Here is a 20,151-nt window from a genome sequence, read left to right as displayed (position 1 = left end):
GTGGCCCACCAGTGGGCCCACTTATTTATCTTTACTACACAAAAAACCCTAGTCCTATTTATGTATTCAATAATTTGGCTGTTTTTCTTTTGGCTTTGTATGTCACTCTTGATCGGCGCAAGAAATGACGGTACCTTCTCTGCAATACAAACAATGTAATCATTACATTGCTTCGGTCAAATCAGAGGGGTTTCAAAAACCCTTTTTCACCGCCAGAAAGTGTATGCTTCCTCATTTCACTAACTCTTTATCGTCTTCCTCATCTTGAAGCTCTTTCCATTTCAAAATTTTCTTTTCATGGCGAATCAGTATGTTCCTACTTTTCCGTTTGATGGTTTTGACCCCAAAACGTCATTTGTTTCATGTCAAGTTCTGACTCTAACGATTCGGCCCTACTGTACCAGTGTTGAAGATACAACACGAATGAGGGATATTCTCGAGCAAAGAACACTCCTACCCATCAAAAGTACCTCTTTCAATCCTTCTTGCCTTTTAGATACAATAAGAACCCACATAACTGATCCGAAGGATAGCTTTCGGAAGTGGTATTCCAGGCTTTCCCCTCATTTTCAGGAACAATGGAAATGCCAGGGAATTGATAAACCCATTCTTCTTGGAACTCAACCACTACATCTTCATGACAAAGTTCTTCTTGGTGTGGCAACCTTTTGGAATCAAGAGATTGGGGCAATTCTGCTGCCTAGTGGTCCCATAGGTTCGACGTTGATGGATGTAGAGCTGATCGCTCACTTGCCTATTGCGGATGAGGACACAGTGATCGGTTGTGTCACAGGGCAGGAGCCGCCATCCGACTATATTGGGTGGTCTTTGTCCGTCCTCTCCAGAAAAGGATGGACTAACTTTATTGCCGACCATCAGGGTGAAACTGGTAGTTCTATCACCGACCTTGAACATACCGCCTTTATACTTTTCTGGCTCTGTAGGTATGTTATTTTTTCCTCCTCTAAATGCATTATTCCTTCTCATATAGACCTTGCTATTCATATAGCTTCGGGTCGCTTCTTCTCAATCGGAACCCTTTTCCTCGCTAATCTTTATGAGGGTCTAGCCCGAGTTACCTCATGTCTTTCCGAGTCTTAATAAATTAGACACAACCGCCTCAGGACCATTTTGGTTTTTAGAAATTTGGTTGCGTTTATACTTCTCAACTGCCTTTTATAGTTGGCCTCCGGTAGACTGTGGGCGCTGAGATTCACTCGGTTTGACCCTTGCGGCTATGTCTAGGAAACGAGCTGACTTGAAACCATCCGACCCAATTTTAGAGGATATCATATCTGATCGCCGTAGTAATTCATGCTTCTTTGTATATATAAGCCTTGTACAGTATGCTACTGAACTTTTCTGGCCATATCCTGACTTTTCTCCTCCGTTGCCATATCCTAATCCTTTACCACACCCGACTTACCCTTTTTCTTGGGACGCTTCTCTAAAACATCGTTCTCTATTCTCTAGTAAGCGAATAGATAACAAGGGACATAAATGTTTTTATACTTTCAACTATCAACCCCAATTTCTAGCGCGGCAGTTCGGTTGTCGACAAGGTATTCCTGGCCCGCTTGGCCGACCTCACTTAATAACTCAAAGCCCTGACGACAGAGTAATCCCTGAACTTATCCAACCTTACCTCATCCAAATCTCTACCTATATAACTACCAATTCTTACCTGTCTTTTCAAACCCAACCTCAAACTGTAAAGTCTTTCCCTGAGTGGTGGTCGGTAACATAGGCCCTGCTGACTCCTCAAGAAATTATTCCAATTCTTCTACTGCCACCAGCACTGGCGCTTGAGTCGGTTGTGCGTAAACGGGGTCCGCGCATAAGCCAGGCCCCCGCACTTGAAGGGAGTCCAAGTGTGGCCAAAAGAAAAAGAAAGAAAATGTCAACCGACGAGCAGGCAGTTGTGCGGACCCCCGCAGTGGACCGTCAAGCAGTCGAGGAGTACCTTGCTTCGCTTCCGATTGATACTGATTGGATGGCACCTCATATACGCAGTGGCTTCAGTAAGTTTTAATGTTACATTTCAATCAACCCATATTATCTTTCCTAACATTTTTATATTTGCAGTTGATCCTCCATTTCAACAACAAGAACATCAAGTGACCATATCCGCAGATACCGTACCCACTGATGTACCGACTAACCCAGACATCTAGGTAACAAGTTATTTAGTTCTTTGTATGAAATTTTACTCACTTCGGTATACCCCTTACTAGTAATCTTTCATATAGGTATCGAAATTTCAAACACCTCGTACTGTATCTTCCTCTATTAAACCGCCAATGATTGGTCAATCGGAGCAACCGACTAGGAGGCAGATTCCATCACAACCGACACTTCAAACTCCTATGATTTTACTTTCCTATGGTCAACCACCGGTGATTGGTCAGATAGAGGAACCAACCCTGAGGCAGACTTCCTCAGAACCGACAAAGTTGGTTAACCCATCTCTATTTGTGCCAAATCCAATAAGTATTGTTTAAGTAAGAAATATGAGTCTTTTAATATTTACGTGTTAACCTTTAAAAACCTTTTTGAGGTTGAAAACATTGTGCTCCCAGAGGCAAGAGTTGTGGCTCGTGTAGAGAAAGTCCAAATTGAGCAGTCAAGCGGCGAGCTTCGACCCAGCAACCCTCTGGTAGTTGTCCAACCATCTCTTAACACTCCGGCGGTCGGTGGTTCGGGCGCTATGCAACCTGCGGCCGACGTGGCAGCTCCAGACGCTCCTGAGGCCGACCGCCTCCGAGTTGTTATCGAAGAGTTGTCATCTTCGTCATCTGGGTAGCCTTCCATAAACTAGAATTTCGAAGAAGTGGTAGGTGAATCCTTTATTTCGATGACAAAACAGGGATCGGAAGCAGTAGCCGTTCATCCTAGTCGACTCCCGACAGGCGAGGAATCTGGAGTCAAGACCTGGGTATGTACGAGACCGACTCCACGGGTCCCACCGTGTACCCCCCAATTTGGAATAGGATCACCTTTGGTAGAATTATTGCGCGGAAGGATTTTCCTATCTATCAGATAAACTGATTATCGGATAGACTATCGATTAGTATTACACAAAAGAAATCAATTCTAGACACTAATACAATTCGATCCGCTCTTGGCTCCTTCAGAGATGACCGCCGCCTAGGATGAGGTTGAGAAATGTCCATACTTTGTAATTTTTGAGTTCATACTTCGATTTTTAAATCAGCATTTCCCTTTGCCAGCGGAATGTTGATTTCTCTGTCATCTCCCGAGTTTCCGTTCCACAAACCTCCAGATTGGTGATGTCCCGATGTGTGACCTTGTCATTTGTTGACTTGAAGCCTGAAGATCGACAAGATCTTGCTCAAGTCACAATTGATTTACTGATTCAGCAGCCGACCGAGTTTGCCGCCATGCCTCTTTTGTATCGACTGATGGAACAGATCACCAAACTACAAGCTGATCTTCCATTGATTCAAGTAGTCGGCTCGGGTCAGCCACGATCCCAAAGTGATTCTGCTGTCATCGAGGCCTCATTATCAAAAACGAATGAAGATCTCAAGCAAGCGGACGTGAGGCTGACGAAGCTTTTGGAAGCTCAAACTACTATATCCGAAGATATAAGCAGGAGGCAGACGGAAGTAGAGCGGCTGCAAAAAGAACTGGAGGATCTTCGGAGAGAGAAAGTGGCTCTTGACGGGTGCATCAAAGAAGAACAGCGTGTGATTGCCGAATATCGCAAAAACCGAACAAATTATCATGAAATCCTGCAAGCGGCAGCACAGTCGAGGCTAATCCATGAGATAGCCTATCGACAACGCAGGGCGATTCGTTCAGAACAAAAATGGACTGACCTGCGAACTGTCCTAGATGCTTTGTTATTATCACAAATGTAAATATATTTTAACTACGTAAATTTCTGTTTGGACTTCTTTTTAATGTAGGGAATTTTCATGTACTGTGCAACGACAGTAATTATTGTTGCCCTAAATTCCCGAAGTTTGAAGGATCCAAAAAGGTGAAATGAACCTCGTAACATGAAAAGAATATGCTGAAACAAACAAGTGTAACCACCTCATTTTTAAAAGTTGATGTTGTTAGGTAAATAACAGAAAGAAAGCATGTAATAGAACATTTTGATTTAGAAATAGAGACTTAAGCAAATTGCATAGAAATTGGAGGTTACGTAGTTGATAAAAACGTCGCGACAAAAGTGGAATGAGATAGAAATAAGAATGTTTAATCCACAAATTAATTGTGATTTCATGCAACGGTTGAAGTTGTCGACGGTCCAAGTCAACAAAGGACAAAATATGCATTGGAGAATGTTTCCGCGGCCCGTCGGGAAGTGCCGAAATGGAAAGTGGAGACTTGAGTGTTGATTGCACGCCTTGACGGTGCTTGACGTATGTTACCTACAACAGCTGCACAAACGTCCATAAATTGGGCGGTCCATGTTGGGCCTTACGGTCTTTGTGTGTTGGTTTCTCGGGAGAGAGGGACTGTATTAGTCAGAAGAGGGGACTTCTTAGAAACAGAAAACTAACCACTTGATTTGTCGGACAAAACTTAATAAAGTAAAATAGACGGTCTAAGTTTTTGTTATAATGTAGTTATGTATAAATAGTGAGAAACACTAAAGTAATTTTTAGGTTATGCCGACTAGTTGTAGGATTTTGTCATGAACTATATTCTTTGTCCATTGTACAATACCATTTGTAGGTTGTAGTGGTCGGATCATAATATGTAATGACGAAAAGGATTTTGCTCTTGATAAAGCAACATATAGTTGACCGTGCATAAAAACAGGATCACCTATGTATATACCCACGTGTTCTAAGGTTTGTCCTTGTGACTTATTAATCGTCATTGCAAAGCAAAGTTTAACATGAAACTGTGTTCTTGTAAGATCTATAGACAATACATTCTTATTCTTTGGTTGGAGTGGAATACGGGGTATTAAATAAAGGTTTCCTGAACAAGGTCCTGTCATTATTTTGGCTTCTATTAGATTTCTTGTTACTTTTTTGCATATCATTCTTCTGCCGTTTGACAAGCCATTTGTCGGATCAAGGTTTCGAAGCAATATTATTGGTGCCCAAATTTTTAGGATTAATGTGTGTTGTGGCATTTCATTTGGTGTAGTTGTGGCAAGATAATCTTTGTAATGAGCTTGTTGATCACTATCTTTAGTAATATCACGACCTATAGCTGTAATTTGTCTTCCTGACATTTTTTTAAGAATGTTATCATTAATAACATCTACAAGGTGGTTTTTTGTTGTAATAATTGATCGATTGATAAATACAATTGATGAAGGATAGAGTTTTTGAATGAGTGATTCTAAATTTGTATTGTCAAACTTCAGAAGTGTATCTAGCGGAAGTCTGACCTCACCATTATTTTTTTTATGACATGTATTGTTCCCAATAGTTTCTAGGTACTTTGAGAATTCAGGATCTTGTCTTGCTCGCATGTTTGTAGTAAGGTGGAATTTACTTGCATTTAGGAATAGATAAGAAGAAACAACACTTGCCTCGATAAACTTTTTTTTTGTCCCATTGGGAATGACTGGAGTAATCTGTCGAAAATCTCCTCCAAATATAGCAACTTTTCCTCCAAAGTTATCATTGCAATTTGTTATATCTTTTAATGTGTTTTCTAGAGCTTCTATTAGTTCTCGTCGTGCCATTGAGATTTCATCCCAAATAATTAGAGAAGCTTTTCTTAGTTCATGTGCAAGATTAGACTGTTTTGCTATGTTGCATGTTTTGTTATCAGTCAAGTCTAACGGAAGTTTGAATTTAGAATATATTGTTTGACCATTACGTAATAAAGAGGCTGCAACACCGGATGTTGCTACAGGGATTGCTGATAGATTTGCATTATTTGCATATAAAAGTATAGTGGTATATATACAAAAAGGTATTTCTTGTTCCAGCAGGCCCATCAATAAAACAAACAAATGAAGAGTGATTGTTTAACTTTTGAATAACAATATCATAAATTAATTTTTGTTCAGGATTAAGGATTTGCCGTGACGGGAATTGTGTTGTGGAAATAGTCTCACGGCGAAAGATTTCTTGTTGTATTTGTTGACAGTGAGAAGATGTTTCATTTTGTAATTGTTGAATACCAAAGTCATGTAAATTACTTCCGAGGGGTGCTAAGAAACTATTTACAACAATTGAAGCTTGTGTCTCCAAGGTTGATGTATCAGTTTGTGTACAAGAATTATTTTCAGATATACAAAAATAGTAGAATCTGTTCCACAACAACTGAGGTTTTGTTGGACTACAAAATATGAGTATTGTAGCAAACAGTTGAGCAAATGTTGATGGTAATTGACATTAGGATGCTTATTTAAGAGAATCAATTATTCCACTATCACTATCTAATAAACCAAGTGCAACACATGTAGCCCTAAAACTCTCATATTGTATGCCATTAACAGTTTTCAGGTCTTCGAAAGATGTCGGTGCTCGTCGAAATTGGAGTAGCATACGAAGGAAGTATCATTCATTTTCAGATGGGCGAGCAGTTACAATTCTTCCAATAGTTGTCCCACGTTTTCGTATATTCCATCTATGTGTGTTGCTATCCCATACAAAATGTACTGAAACTTCTCGGTACAATAAATTTAAAGCTCTAGAATTTGAGTTATGTGCATTTATGTAAAAGAATTATGTTAGCATTGTTCGTTGATTAAAGGAGGAAGTAATTATAGTAGATACTGAATTGTTTGTTCTAAATGATGAGTATTGGTAATTTGGTATGTGTAGTTGAAGAGCATGTACTAGAGGTTGCATTTCATTTAAGTTGAAGCTAAAAATACGGCAGCATGCTTCCAGAGGTGCTACCCAGCGACCTGACTGGAATGTTGAGATCTCGTCAACGGGTTGTTCAGCAGTGGAAAGGTCGACTGTGTATGCAACCCGGTCGTGTCCTTTGTAGACATATTTATACAAATATTTAACAAGTTTAATTGTTGAACAAACTTCTACATTTACATGGCAGTCAAAGTTTTCAAGCAATTTAAGACTATAAGGTACTACCTAACGATTATTCAAGATTTTTCCACGCGCATAAGCAATAGATCCACAGTTACGCCTTCTATATTTTGGGAATCTGTTTTCTGTATGAGTTATTTCTTCGACAAAGCTTTTTGGGTAATGGTTTTTACATTTGCCGTCAGACATGCATACATTGTTTAGATTCAATAATCCACAAGGACCATGTAGCATATGCTTGCAGACTAAATTGTACAAAGGAAGTTGTTGATATTGGTCTGGCAGTTCTGCTGAAATAAAAGTCATAGAATGATACACAATCTAACTTTGAGTTACCATCCATGATTAGCAGCATATGCATATGAGGAAGTCCTCTTTTTTGAAATTCGATGACATAAGAATAAGCTTTAACAACTCCAAGTACAATTTTTTTTTAGTATATCATGCTTGATTTCTTCAATTTTGCCTCTAAAAACTCGTGCAACAATGTCAGATTGATTAGTTGTACTATTAGAAGTAGATATGTAAGACTGAATTTCGGTCCATTGTGGATTACAAGTCATTGTAATAAAGAAGTCGGGTTTTCCGAAGGTCTGTACAAGTGCCATAGCATCCATGTATCTACGATGCATATCTTGGGGACCACCTATGAAAGAAGAAGGTAATACCAAAGGCTTTCCTATCATAGACAAATTGTTTAGTCTATTGTTGTTGTAAGCATCTAGAATTCCTTGATATGTATCTTGCCTAAATGTTTTTGTGATTGTTGAGTATGAAAGAAGTCAAGTCTTTGAGTTTCTATTTTAATGTATTGATCAACAACGTATTGTTGAAATAAACGTCATGTCTGTAGTCAAATAGTTGGACAAGAAGGTCTTACTTGTAATCGATATGAATAGTACTCTTTCATAGATATTCGGCCTTTATCCATCATTGCTTTCTTTGTTCCTACAATAAAATTGTGAAAATATAATATTTAGGACAATGAAATTGTTTGACATGACTTAAAAAATTAAAGGTGAAAAGTAGTTAGCATCATAGCGTGTATACTTTGATTGTTCGTAGTTTGATTGTTTTCTTCATCTGCTAAAACTTGACTGTAGAAATCAGCAGCAGAAACATTAGATTGTGGTATTGCTCTTCCGTTATTTTGAGTATATCAGCATGCCAACCAGGTTGGCCATAGGGATGTAGTAGTGGATATTGAAGTGGGTCAAAAGCAAATTAAAAATAGGAAACTTTTCTCACAGTTCCTTTAATAGGATATACTTGAATATCATAATGTACATCTTTACTTGGATCATCTCTATCTTGCCAGATGATAGATATATCATTCACAGTTGGACGGTTGTAAACTTTTTTATTAAGGCACGGATTTGTCTGCAAGAAAATCTTATAGTCATTAATATAAGACATTGTATATAATTGTCTAAAGAAGCATGCATATGGATTTAAGTAGGAGCTGTTTATAAGTATAGCAACTAACTCAGGCATTAGATTGGATAGTATTCTAGTCATGCCTGAAGTTCTGTGTTTGAGTCATGGTAATAGAGTTGCAATTTTTTTTCTTATCAATTGTAGGAGTTAATGAATTTATAAAATGATGCATTGTTCCATCCACTCGGAATATGTACAAATTATGTCCGTTGCGACACATATCAACATCGTACTTGACACCAAGTGTAGAAAATGCAAAAGAGTTATTATATGTACGAATATATGGCGTGAAATGTTCAGACATGTTATGGTTATACATTATGCAATCCTGGAGTATAGGAGATGTTTCAAAAGGAGCAAGAACAAATGCACCATTTCCACAACAAAAACTCATGGTTTCACGGTAGAAAGAATTGCACCACAATGAGTACATGGGGACACATTTCGTAGAATCCATGGTGACGAAGTGGTTGTATTTGTACGTGTAGAATGTCGAATAGCATCCTCATGTATCATTCGTCTTTTAACACTCTGTAAGTTATGATTTGAAGACATATTTGTACAATTTTTCGTTTCTAATCAAATGTTACTGTAGGAAAAAAATTTGGTCGAAATACATATAATATTTTATCAATATGTACTGCTATCATCCAAAATGGATTATTTGATTTAATAGAACAATTCCAAACAGTGTCGATCAGCCCGTGTTTCGAAAGACTGTGTAGAAGTGGGTAATTTCAATATAGATTTTCGCGGTTAAATAGGTTGAGCTAAAAACCCTTGTACTACTTAAGAAGCATTCGTGTTAACAGAACTGTCCAATTATTGTAAAAGCGGCAATTTAATTATTTACCTGGAACGGCGAATCTTCTAGTAAGCTAAGCTTTCAGTTGAGAAGCTTTTTCTGTACTGCCCCAAAAACTGAACTCAAATAAATATTTAAAATTCAAAGCTTTACAAATAATGCATAAATCTTAAATCACATTTATTATTTAAATATTTTTTTAATCTATTTTATTTTGATAATTAGAAGATCCATAAATTTAAAAGAATGCATAGTTTTATAAAAAAAAAAATGAAGATAATGGGAGAAAGAGAGAAAATTTATTCATCTGAAATAGTCTTCCAATCAGTCTGATGAAAGAAAGAGGTAGAAAATAAGTGAAAGAGAGAAATATAATGCTTGATGCGTTTTTTGTGTTTTATTGAAAACCTTATTCTGTACAAAATAATATAAATTGATGCTATATTTTAAACTACTATATAAATTTAAATTTTTTTTAATTTGTAAATATAAATATATAAATTTAAATGAATAAGCTTTATGAGGGAGTGAATGAGAGAATAGAGAAGAGAGAAAAAAAATATGTTTGACCGCATTGGGCGGATGGAAGGAGGAGAACTGTGCACTCGGTTGGGATAGAAAGAGGACACGAGGTGGTGGATTTGGTCGGACGGAAGGAGGTAAACGGTCCAGTGGGTTAGAATGCAAAAAGGACAGATAGTAGGTGAATTCGTCGGATGAGAAGGAGAATAAACCTCCAGTCGATTGGGAAAGAAAGAGGACAGGAACTGGGCTGATTTGCTCGGACGGAAGAGGGAAACGTTCTAGCGGGTTAGGATGGAAGAGGGAAACCGTCCAATCAGTTACAATGGAAAGGCAAGAGATAGCGGTGGAATCCGTCGGTTGAGAAGGAGCACAACTGTCCAGTCGGTTGGGATGGAAAAATGAGAGAAATGGGCTGATTTGGTTGGATGGAAGAGGGAAACCGTCTAGTCGGTTCAATTGGAAAGACGGGAGATAGGGGCTGATTCGGTCGGATGAGAAGGAGAACGAACGTCCACTCGGTAGGGATGGAAAGAGGAGATAAAGCGGTTGATTTTTTCGGATGGAAGAGGATAACCGTCCAGTCGGTTTGAATGGAAAGACGAGAGATAGGGGCTGAATCCGTGCAATAACAAGGAGAAAGAGTCGTCCATTCGGTTGGGATGGAAAGATGAGAGAAATGGGCTGATTTGCTGGGATGGAAGAGGGAAACCGTCCAGTCGGTTCCTAAGGAAAGACGAGAGATAGCGGCTGAATCCGTCAAATGAGATGAGAATAAACGTCCAGTCGGTTGGGATGGAAAGAGGAGAGGAAGGTACTGATTTCATCGGATAGAAGAGGAAAACCGTCCAGTCGGTTCCTAAGGAAAGACGAGAGATAGAAGTTGAATCGGTCAGATGAGAAGAAGAACAAACGTCCAGTCGGTTGGGATTGAAAGATGATAGAAAGAAATATAAAGAATTTTAGAAATATAAATATAAATATATATATGTGAATATACATATATTATATATATATATTTCTAATTTCTAATTAAATTTTGGATGGATGTCAATATATAAATTTAAATCAATAAAACATTAAGAAATAGAGAATGAGAGAACAAGAAGCGAGAAGATGAAAAAAAAAAAACAAAGATATACACAGTTCGTATACGTATATACACTTCATAATTTTAAAATGAAATTTCCGATGAACAAACTTAAAATATAAAGATTAGCAGTTCTTAAACAAATATAAATAGATATACAAATATATATATTTGAAATTTCTAAAAAAAATTTAAAAATTACATTATATAAATGTGAATTTATTAAATTTAAATCAATAAAGCATTAAGAGAAATATGAAAATAAAAACAAAGATATACACTTCATAATTTTAAAACGAAATTTTCGATGAAATTACTCAAAATGTGAAGATTAGTGGTTCTTTAACAAAGATCACTGTGTAAACAAACGATCGGTCTTTAAAAATGGAAGAAATTTGTTATATATTTGAAAAGCGGCTTGTTTCTCGTAAATTAAAGTTTCAGTTGAAACGTCCTTCGTTACTTATATATGAGGCAAGAAGTAGAACGATCAGCGAAGAGAAAAATGACAGCATTTTATAAAGAGGACTACAATCATTTTATATTCACTACCTTCAATAAGTTAACATGTAAATAAATAAAGGGCAAAATTGTTCATAACTCCCTTATGGTTTCTAAACTCAACGTAAATCTCCTCTCTACTTTAAAAATTGTATGACGCCGCCTTATACTTTAAAAGATATTGCATGAAACTACTATGTAGTTTCGAAACTTAGCATAAATCCCCACTTTACTTTAAAAAATTGCATGACGCTCCTTATACTTTCAAAAGATATAAGCAATTTCGAAACTACTATGTAGATTTTACGCTAGATTTCGAAACTACTATGTAGATTTTACTTTAAAAGATATTGCATGAAACTACTATGTAGATTTTACGCTAAATTTCGAAACCACAGGGGAGTTATAAGCAATTTTACCATAAATAAAGGTATGTTGGAAATTTTTTTAATACCTTCAAACAAATGTATGCATGGTAAATTGGCGAAGGCAATCGTTTGCAAAAGCCTTATCTGGGGATCAAAATTACATTAATGAGAATTACTGTTAATTTCCTCTAGTATATATATAATATAATGTGAAGTGGAAAATCGTACAAAGTGTGTGTATAATTCCAATAACGTAGTAAGTGATTTGACCAAATTTTGTTTTAAATATTACGACAAAAAATAGAAATTACTTTAGTGATTTGACATTTACCCAATTTTATTATGACATAAAGAAATACATTAGTGAGAAGACGAAAACTGGATAGAACAACCCAGTGGTAGAAATTGAATGAATTATATTACAAAGAATTTATTGTTGTGCAACCAATCAATGAAAAATTTTAGTCTCTTAGTTTTTAACAATAATTATATGTATTTTACTTTTTCGGGTTTATTTAAACCGTATATTATTCGAAATGGTACGAAAATAATAATGTTGGATGAAAAATTGGATTACAGTATGAGCAGAGGAAGTTAAGTACTGTTGCTGTGAGAAATGGAGGAAGAGTTGATTAGACTTCTGTTTATTTTTACTCGGAAGGGTTAACTACAAGTTGCTAGACAGAGAAATAGTTGAGTATTAAAAGTAGCAAGTGGTTTGATTGGAACTATTTCCGAAAAAATCTGCAGGGTTTGCATATTAGATATTACATGGCATTAATATTTGTAAACAACTTACTATATTAAATATTTTCTGCAAAAATATTCAACTTGTTCGCTCTATATAATGAGTCATTGTAGTGAAAAGGCTGGCCGAGTTTTTCTGTTAATCGATTAAAAGAGGTGAAAGTTTGCCCATTAATTGTCTTTAGAGAATTCCTAGGTCTTCTATATTGAAGTTACTTTATTTAAGCAATACCGATCGTTTAATGGCCAGCATGAGCTTAGCGAATATGCCGGGTTTTTTCCGTAACATTCGTTTTTACAATGGCGTTTTTGCAGTCACAGTCACTAAGAAAGAAGTCGAAGTTGATCACTGGGTAGGTTTTGTTGGTCGTTTTCGTTCTTCGTATGGTCCTACTGTTGTCGGTTTTGATATGGAATGGCGGCCTAACGTTCACTCTGGGGAGGACAATCCTGTCGCTACCATCCAACTTTGTCTTTCTTCGTATTGTCTTGTTTTTCAAATTTTAAAGACAATTATATTCCAGTTTCACTTCAACAATTTCTGGCTGATTCTAGTTTTCTGTTTTGTGGTGTTGGTATAGAAGCAGACACTGCAAAGCTGCATAGGCATTACGGTCTTTTTGTTCGCCAATTTGAAGATGTTAACACGCTCCACAAAAGAGCTTGTTTAAATGTTGATCTAATTGCACATGTTTATAGGGGACTGAAGGCAATGGTATTAGTTGGTTTGGGAAAAGAGTTACGAAAGTCATTGCATGCAACCCTAAGCAACTAGGATTCGGAAATTTTGACAAGCGAACAAATTGAGTATGCAGCTACTGACGCCTTTGCGACACTTCTGTTGGGTATTAGACTTACATATTTGATATCCAGAATTTCACAGCCTCCTATGATGTATTTTCCTGGAGGCTGGCTTTTGTAAACTGGAAAATAGTTACAGTTATCTATATTCTGTTTATTATCTGCTTATAAATCATACGCATGTCTCTGATTTATGTATTGCAATCTTTTGTAACGATGGAGTGCAGATTACTTTGTTGTGAGTATTTATGTTATGTTCTCATATTGTGTATGTAGTTATATTATTTGCATGTGAGTCGAATTAAAGATGTTTCAATGCCCTTTAATAGCATAATCAGATGAATGCATGAATACAAGTTGATGACTAATGAGTAATAAGACGTAACATATAATTCGTGTTTATAGTAGGTTGTACCTTTCCTGACGGGTAACTGTACACAGTAATCCATCCAATTTAATTACTTGTAAGAATAAGGGTTATACCTTTCCTGCCGGGTAACTTCACATTGTAATCTATCTAATTTACTTACTTGTAACAACAAGGAGACAAATATTTGGGCAAAGATAGTTGAGGTAATAAAATAAAAATAAAATAAAATCATTTAGTAAAATAATTATGCATTTTCTATTATAAATTCGATTATTGTATTTACTTGAATGAATTGTACGGAGAAACGGCATATTAAATATTAAATAATTTTTACAGGGCTTCGTACGTTGGATTGTTTTTTTTTTTTTTTTTAAACTGAGATGATAAGTAACGTGTTAGTTGACTCCAGCGAAGATGGGTAATATAAGGATTAGGTGGGCTAGGAATTGTAGAAAGTAATACAACGATAGAGAATTTTAAGGTTTGATTGTTATAATTACGGTTAGGTAACAGGTAATTATGGATTTCATAGGTGAATGTTGTAAAGATTTGTTGAAATTCAATAAAATAAGGTTACTAATAGTGGAAGTAAATGCATTAAAGGCAAAGCAGGATATGTCAGGAATTACATACATATATATATATTCATACTGTTAAGGCCCAAAATAAAATAAGGGTATCAGTGTACGGAGGAACAATGGATATGGCCAACGTGGCGATCGACTGTTTCAGAAGATCCATTTTTGTCGTAATCTTAAAGTGGTAAAAAAAAAATTCCCACAAAGAGTTTTGAAATTATAGCTTTCTTTTCATTACCTTTTTTCTGTATTATTTTTAAAACATTATCTACAAATCAAAATAATATAAATTTAGCTATTTTTTTAAAACCGAAGATAACCATCAATAGATTTGGTCGGATTGAAAGAGACCAGGTAAAGACAAAAAGGATTAAAGAAAATATTTTCTGTATAACACTGAAAACAGTGGAGAAGAAACCAGAGATGGCGAAACATTACCCTATAGGGGATGAGAATAAGAAAAAATGGTCGGATCGGAGAAGAACCGTCCATTTCGTGGAAATGGAAAGAGAAATGGTGGGTTGGGTCGGATAGTTAGAAGGACAACGTTCAAGCTGCCCAACCCCTAATTACTTTTAAAACATGTAGGCTTCCGTAAAGCGTGTTGCACAGGTCGGACGACAGCGGGAAAAACCTGCAGTCGGCTAATACAGAAAGAGAAGCGAAAGGAATATATGTATGAATTCTATAAACCTCTTATTTTACTTTTAACTGTGCAACATTAAGTAACAACTTTAAAAGTATATATATTTATGTTGATTAATCTACCATCTAGTCGGATTTTCTTTTTTTTTTTTTTTGGCGTGGCCAACAAATTGCAAAACCCCTGATTACTATAAAATGTCATTTTAAAGAAATCATAGTATTACAATGTTATAAGTAAGTTATTGTATTAAAGGAAAAGTTACGATCTAACAAACAATATCCATATCAATATATTTTGTACAACTAAATCACAACAAAATACCAAATTGAAATGGAAAAACACAACCCTAAATAACACCTATTATCTTTAGTATAACTGTCAACGCCAGCGTTAATTGACGAAAGTAGGCATACTTACCAACAATATTACCCCTATGTACAGTTGATGTAAATAAAAAATGTTAGACTATTAAGGGCAATTTAGTAAAATCAGATCGTCATCCGTATTGCAGGGTTCTGTAAAGCGTGTCGCGCAGGTCGGACGATAGCGGGAAAAACCTGCAGTCGGCTAATACGGAAAGCGAAGCGAAAGAAATATATGTATAAATTATATAAACCTCTTATTTTTCTTTTAACTGTGCAATATTAGGTAACTTTAAAAATATATATATATTTATATTGATTAATCCACCGTCTAGTCGGACTTGAATTTTTTTTGTTTTGGATGCCCAACAAACTCCAAAACCTCTTATTACTATAAAATGACATTTTAAAGAAATTATAGTATTGCAATGTTATAAGTAAGTTATTGTATTAAAGTAATAGTTACGACCCAACAAACGATATCCATATCAATATATTTTGTACAAGTAAATCACAACAAAATACCAAATTGAAATGGAAAAACACAACCCTAAATAACACTCAATATCTTCAGTATAACTGTCAACGCCGGTGTTAATTGACGAAAGAAGGCATACTTACCCACAATATTATCCCTATATAAAGCTGATGTAAATATGAAATGTTAGGCTATTAAGGGCAATTTAGTAAAATCAGGTAGCCATCCGTACTGCAGGGTTCCGTAAATCATGTCGCGCAGGTCGGACGACAACAGAAAAACCTGCAGTCAGCTAATACGGAAAGCGAAGCGAAAGAAATATATGTATGAATTATATAAACCTCTTATTTTCCTTTTAACTGTGCAACATTAGGTAACAACTTTAAAAAATATATATTTATATTGATTAATCTACCGTCTAGTCAAGACTTGAATTTTTTTTTGTTTTGTTTGCCCAATGAATTTCAGAACCCATTGTTACTATAAAATGCCATTTTATAGAAATCTTAGTATTACAATGTTATAAGTTATTGTATTAAAGTAAAAGTTACGACCTAACAAACGATATCCATATCAATATATTTTGTACAAGTAAATCACAAAAAAATACCAAATTAAAATGAAAAAACACAATATTACCCGGTGTTAATTGACGAAAAAAGGCATACTTACCCACAGTATTACCCCTATATACAACTGAAGTAAATATGAAATGTTTGGCTACTAAGGGCAATTTTGTAAAATCAGGTAGTCATCCGTACTACTTCTCATATATATATAAGCTTTAGGATATATATATATACAGTTGCCTGCATCGTGTTTCGACTGCATCTTTGCTCATATCTTATATCTATATTCTTCATATTGTATCCATTTTCTTTCCAGTATATTGAAGTATTGTATGTGAATCTGAAATTTGTTAGCTGCAAGACTGCTTTCGTGTAAGACAGTATTGACTTGCTGCTGTAGTTTTCTTCTCTGGTCAAGGAAGTTATATTATATTCATGCTTATATTTAAACTGCAAATAGGTTGACAATGTATGTAAATGGAATTTAACTTGTCATTGGATTTGGAGTAGGCATTTAGGTTATTCGAATAGTTTGAAAGTCTGTAAGCATCTAATATAGGCAATAAAATCACATAATATTACAGGGCATTAATAGGGTGAAGTTTCCATGCATAAACATCAGCCACTTGAAACTGTTGTTTGGTATTCCAGATTTAGGAACTAAGTACCTGAAGAAATGTGTCCAGAGACAGTATCCATTGTTGTTATTCACATTTTTAAGAAACAAAATGCTCTTGGAATAAAATCAAAGAAACCTTGTGAGAGTTTCTTACCATTTTCATACATTCGGCACTCTACCGGGTGTGATTTGTGGTTTTGCTTCCGGATTCTACAATCAGGCCAAGAAAGGAACTTAGGCTTGAATATAACACATAAACTTCACTTAGGCTATTCATTTAACAACTATTAAATGTAGCATGTTTACTGATGTTTTGGCATTATACATCAAAAAATTTCTCCAAATTATATCATAAATTACATTAAAAAATATACATTTTTATACAAAACATTACATATATCATTTATTTACATCACATCAAATATATATTTTTTGTTCAATTTTTTTATTATTTCCAAATCTCTACAAAAAACTTAAAACAATTCCAAAATACATCTTAATTTCCCCAAGGAAGCATGGAACATAAACTCAACAAGAACTTGCTGATTAAAACCCTTAAGAGGGCAGCAAATCAACCACAGATAACTAGCAAAAGATATTTGACCAAAGCAATGAACTTTTTAAAACAGTTCGATATTCAAATGGTTAAACTAAAAAGTCTTTCCACAGTTGAATTTTGTTGCAAAGAATGCTTAAAGAAATGATAGACAAAAGGGAAGGGCCCGTATATGCTTTTATAGAAGCAACATTACCTAATATGTAATCTTTTCTCAATTTTGTGAACGGTCAAATTCCAATTCAAAATTGCAATACTTTCTCAATCTTCAGATGATCTCACAATATCTAGGCAGTGAGTTTCGGTTTGAGTGCTGCTGATTTGAACCCAGTCAGCACCAAAACCGCCGTCCTAGGGCGTGGTCAGCGAGAATTAATTATTGGAGATAGACAGTCGATGATCATAAAGTACCCCTTTACCATTCTGTAGAAATGTACTATTCTATTTGTACAGATATGGTAGAGGGGCACATTCAATCCCTGTTTGTTTATTTCTTTTGATGAGACATTATTTATTTCATATTCGATACTAGAATGAAATGTGAGACATGTGATTCCCGAAGTTACGGGGCTATTTTGCCGAGTTCCTTAGAGAGAGTTGTCTCGCGAGCATTGTCATCATCTATGGTAGTTAGGCTTCTAACAAGTGATTCTACCCATATAAGTATTTATTTTCTTTTCCTTCTTTCCTGCTCCATCGCCAAGACGTGTATGAATCCAAAGGTGTGTTTACTAGAAGTTATTAGGGCAGATTAATTTGTCATTCCTAATCACATGCTTACATGTTAGTGTCACAAATTATTTATACGGCGACTGTTTCAGTGCTGAATCTTAACTGTGCATCATAAGACAGCAGCCCATATTTTATATTAATTGATTTGATAAGAATATAGAAAATAAACTAACACATAACAATAGTCTACACATCGCACATGAGATATGTTCATCCACATCTATAGTTGAAAGCATGCACTTCTCTCTCTTTTATCTACTGAGTAAGGCTAATGAGCACTCTACCAGAAGTGTATCTATATAAGTATACGATTAATACACTAACTTATAAAACTAAATGTATCCCATAAAACAAGGGAGATAAAGTAATCCCTTAAATTGAGATGAAAATTATAATCTTATGGCTCTTTTTCCACATATAGCCCTCAACCACTTAACTATTAGTTTTTCCCTATCAAATGCTGATTAAGTTATTCCATTAAACCTCAGCAAGAGACAGGGCTAGAATCTCAAGTTTTGAATCTCCAACTAGCACAAGTCTCCTAAAGCTTTCTCTTTCAGAAGTAAACCACACTCAGGAATCAAAGCATAAACATCCTAAACATGGTGTCAGGCAAATGCATACAGGTATTAAATAGGCATATTATATTATTAACGAGTTACCTTCTCGTTGCATTCATAGTAATCGTTCAATGCCCACTGGTACTTGGATTGATCCAAACCAAACCAACGAGCTACATGCTCATCCAAACTCGCATGCGCTGAACAAGATCAATTCAGGCGAATAACATAATTAGACATAATTCACAGAATTACCTTACTAGATATACAAATCATGTTGCCCAAATTCGCACAAGTGAAAACGCTAAGCAAATCAATGGAGAAGATACCATTTTGAATTTTGGCCACCGTGTCCCTGAAGAAACCAAGTGATGGAGGCTTTTCTTTGAAGAACTGCGCAGGCGGAGCCATCACCGGGGGAGGGGAGGGTTTCTCGACCGGAACTTGAACCGGAGAAATTACACCGGGAGATTCTGGTCCTCGGCCGGAATTTGGCGTCGCCGGTGGCGTAAAAAATACGGTGTACGGCCCGATCTTCCCAATCCGCGGCGGCGGCGTCGCCGATTCGTAATTGATTGGCATTTTCTAGTAAATGAATAAATTAAACACTAATAATCGAAAAATTGGAGCCAAATTCTTCCAATCGTTTCTTTCCTCAGAATCAGAACTGCAAGAATGGGGACCTCGGCGTCGATCGGAAGCAGGTTGCGCCTTCCCCGTTCGTTTGGAAGTGGAAGTCCAAAAAGAAGTGCAGAAGGGAGTGAGTGAAAGGATTGGTATGACTCAACTGGTACTCAACTGTTATTTTTCTCTTGTACTTTAAAAGAGGGATGTAATTGTCAAATAGTAAAAGGGGCATTTTGGGAATTCAATAGACTGCAGCAACGGCGTCCCACGTTCTAGAGTGTTTATTTGGATTTTATCTTTTCAAACTTTACTCCGTTTGTTTACCGATTGCAGATTGATTAAAAGTAATTTATTTGTTTGTTTGTTTGGTTTGGATTTTGAGTTAATATTAATTAAACGACTTTTGTAATTTTTTTTTTAATCGGAGGTGGTATAATGTATATGGTTAAATAAATTTTAACTATGTTATTTTTAAATGTTTTTAAAAAAATATTTTCTCGTTTTCAATTTAATTTATTTTTTTATTTATATCACTCAAAAATATTTATTTTGATTATAGTTAAATAATCATACCTAAATGTTAAAATATTTATAATTTTTATAAAAATATTTATTTCATTTTTATTTTTAAGAACAAAAATATTGAAATAATATGATATATTTCTACTCATTAATATGATATAAGTGTTTTTTTTAAAAAAAATACTAGTAGAAATAGTATTTATTATTATTATTTTCCGATAAAGAAAAAGTAATAGAAAATAGTATATTTTTACTAAAAAGGA

The 20,151-nt window shown here is 35.4% G+C and overlaps 2 protein-coding genes across 2 annotated transcripts in view; one reads left to right on the top strand and one right to left on the bottom strand.

Annotated features, from left to right (window-relative positions):
- The window catches only part of LOC127256772 (uncharacterized), a 63,805-nt gene extending 44,629 nt beyond the window's left edge, over window positions 1-19,176 (top strand). The window contains exon 3 of the mRNA XM_051282958.1: window positions 18,668-19,176. The gene's annotated coding sequence lies outside the window, so the exon portion shown is untranslated. The remainder of the gene's footprint in view (window positions 1-18,667) is intronic.
- LOC127256773 (uncharacterized) lies at window positions 16,734-19,321 on the bottom strand. The gene is made up of 4 exons (XM_051282961.1): window positions 19,069-19,321; window positions 18,842-18,939; window positions 17,046-17,101; window positions 16,734-16,940 (listed from the first exon to the last, which is right to left on the bottom strand). The coding sequence occupies exons 1-3, from the start codon at window positions 19,319-19,321 to the stop codon at window positions 17,051-17,053; spliced, it is 402 nt and encodes a 133-aa protein (XP_051138918.1). The 3' UTR covers window positions 16,734-16,940; window positions 17,046-17,050.
- Between the last annotated feature and the right edge of the window lie 830 nt (window positions 19,322-20,151).

The sequence above is a fragment of the Andrographis paniculata genome, unplaced genomic scaffold (assembly GCF_009805555.1).
Source record: "Andrographis paniculata isolate CXL003 unplaced genomic scaffold, ASM980555v1 Contig56END, whole genome shotgun sequence".
NCBI classification, from domain to species: domain Eukaryota; kingdom Viridiplantae; phylum Streptophyta; class Magnoliopsida; order Lamiales; family Acanthaceae; genus Andrographis; species Andrographis paniculata.
This window is presented reverse-complemented; position numbering and strand designations above follow the sequence as displayed.